At 54.4% G+C, this 1,751-nt stretch overlaps 1 protein-coding gene across 1 annotated transcript in view; it reads right to left on the bottom strand.

Moving 5' to 3' along the window:
* Window positions 1-800: 800 nt before the first annotated feature.
* The window catches only part of NRN1 (neuritin 1), a 6,884-nt gene continuing 5,933 nt past the window's right edge, over window positions 801-1,751 (bottom strand). Inside the window, exon 5 of the mRNA XM_010708456.2 lies at window positions 801-1,147. Within this exon, the coding sequence (XP_010706758.1) occupies window positions 913-1,147 (235 nt within the window). The 3' untranslated portion in view covers window positions 801-912. The remainder of the gene's footprint in view (window positions 1,148-1,751) is intronic.

Here is a 1,751-nt window from a genome sequence, read left to right as displayed (position 1 = left end):
ATTTATTTATTTACGTACTTATTTATTTCCAAAATCATTTTGCTGTCGTATTTTTTTTTCTTTTTTTCCTTTAGGTTCCTGTTTGAGTCCCACCCCCCCCTCCCGTTAGTGACCCCTGCTGCCGGCTACTCGGGGGTTTGCTGGACGTGTGACACCTAAAACAAAGAGGGGGACGAAATTAAAGGCGGTGAGTGCGGACCGATGTCTCCGTACGGCGACAACGGAAGGGAACCGCGCTCTGCCCGCAGCTCTCCTTCACTCCTGCGGGCGCGGAGACGCATCTCCATCCTTTTCCCTTCCTTCCTTCCTTTCTCCTTTGACGTTTCCCCTTAAGAAAACACTCTCTTTTTAATTTATTATCATTATTTTCATTATTATTCCCTTTTTATTGTTGTTGTTGGTTGTTTTTTTTTCTTATTTATTATTATTATTATTATTTTTTCTGCAGTGGAATGACCATAAAACAAGCGACCGTGGAGGACAGATGAAGCTGTGAGTTATTCACCAGATGCTGCGTGCGTGGACATCCCCTCGGCCCCACCACTGGGTCGGGGTGGAGGCCCGGAGCCGTTCCTGAGATTTCTGGTGCACGCCGGGGGGGCTCGAGCTCCTCGATCTCTCTAGATATTGTTTTCTCCTATTTTTAATCTGAAGCGATAGTAAAGCTGAGGTCCGGTTCGGGCTGCACGCCGCTGCCTGTTTGGTAACGTTTGGCAAATAAAACACGAAAAGAAAAAAAAAGAAAAAAAAAAGAAAAAAAGGGACGGAAGGAAAGAAAGAAAGAAAGGAAACGACTTCCACAGTCCTATACGGGTGTTCCGCCACCATCAGCCACCGTCACCAACCACGGCCGAGCACGACGTCCCCAAAGCCGAGGACGGACGCTCCTCTCCGGGTGCAGCGTTGGCCCCGCTAGAAGGGCAGCCCCCAGGTGGCCAGAGCTGCCCCCAGTGCCCCCAGCAGCACGGGCAGCGACGGCGGCAGCTGGGACGGGGCTGCTCCGTTGCCGCCTCCGCACAGTTCGAACAAACTGCCCTGGAAATCGAGGTTTTTGGATTCCCGTCTCAGTTTCTCCCACAGGTCTGTCGCTCCTTCCTGGCAATCCGTGAGCGCTGTGAGGGTGCAGGCGTGGAAATCGTCCCAGTACCTGCAGGGGGAGGGAGAGCAGCCGCCGTCAGAACGGGCACGCAGCACCCCCTCCATCAATCCTAGGGTCGAGGGGAGCCGAGAGTCCCGTAGCTCCCGCCCTACAAGCTCCGGGCTGCCCCACGCTTTGAGCCGTGTGGCCGAGAAAACGGCTTTTCGGGGTCCCTACAGCGGGAAATCTCTGTACTGGGAGCCCTCGGTATGGCGGGACCCGGCCTTAGAAACCCCCGGGAGGGCTCTGGCTGAGTGGGCAGGAAAGGAGGTAGGAACGGTGAGGATGAGGAAGGAAGGAGCAGCTCCTCCCGGGAGCCGCTCACAGACCCGGAGAGAGGGGGTGGGGACTCCCCGTGCTGTGCCAAGGGCCCGCGGGCACCGAAGGGTTTCTCCTCCCTCGAGGTAATTCCCGGCCCTTCCCACGCTCTTTCCCATCTCCTTTTATCCACTCCCTCCCACTTACCATCTCACCCTCCCTCTTTCCTCCCCACATTCGGGGTGACAAACCCCCTTTTGTCACTTTTCTCCCCTTTTCTCAAGGCCTGCAAATTTGTATTCTTCCTTCCTTCTTTTTCCTTCCTTCTTTTTCCTTCTTTTTCTTTCCTTCCTTC

Source organism: Meleagris gallopavo, chromosome 3, assembly GCF_000146605.3.
Source record: "Meleagris gallopavo isolate NT-WF06-2002-E0010 breed Aviagen turkey brand Nicholas breeding stock chromosome 3, Turkey_5.1, whole genome shotgun sequence".
Lineage (NCBI taxonomy): Eukaryota > Metazoa > Chordata > Aves > Galliformes > Phasianidae > Meleagris > Meleagris gallopavo.
This window is presented reverse-complemented; position numbering and strand designations above follow the sequence as displayed.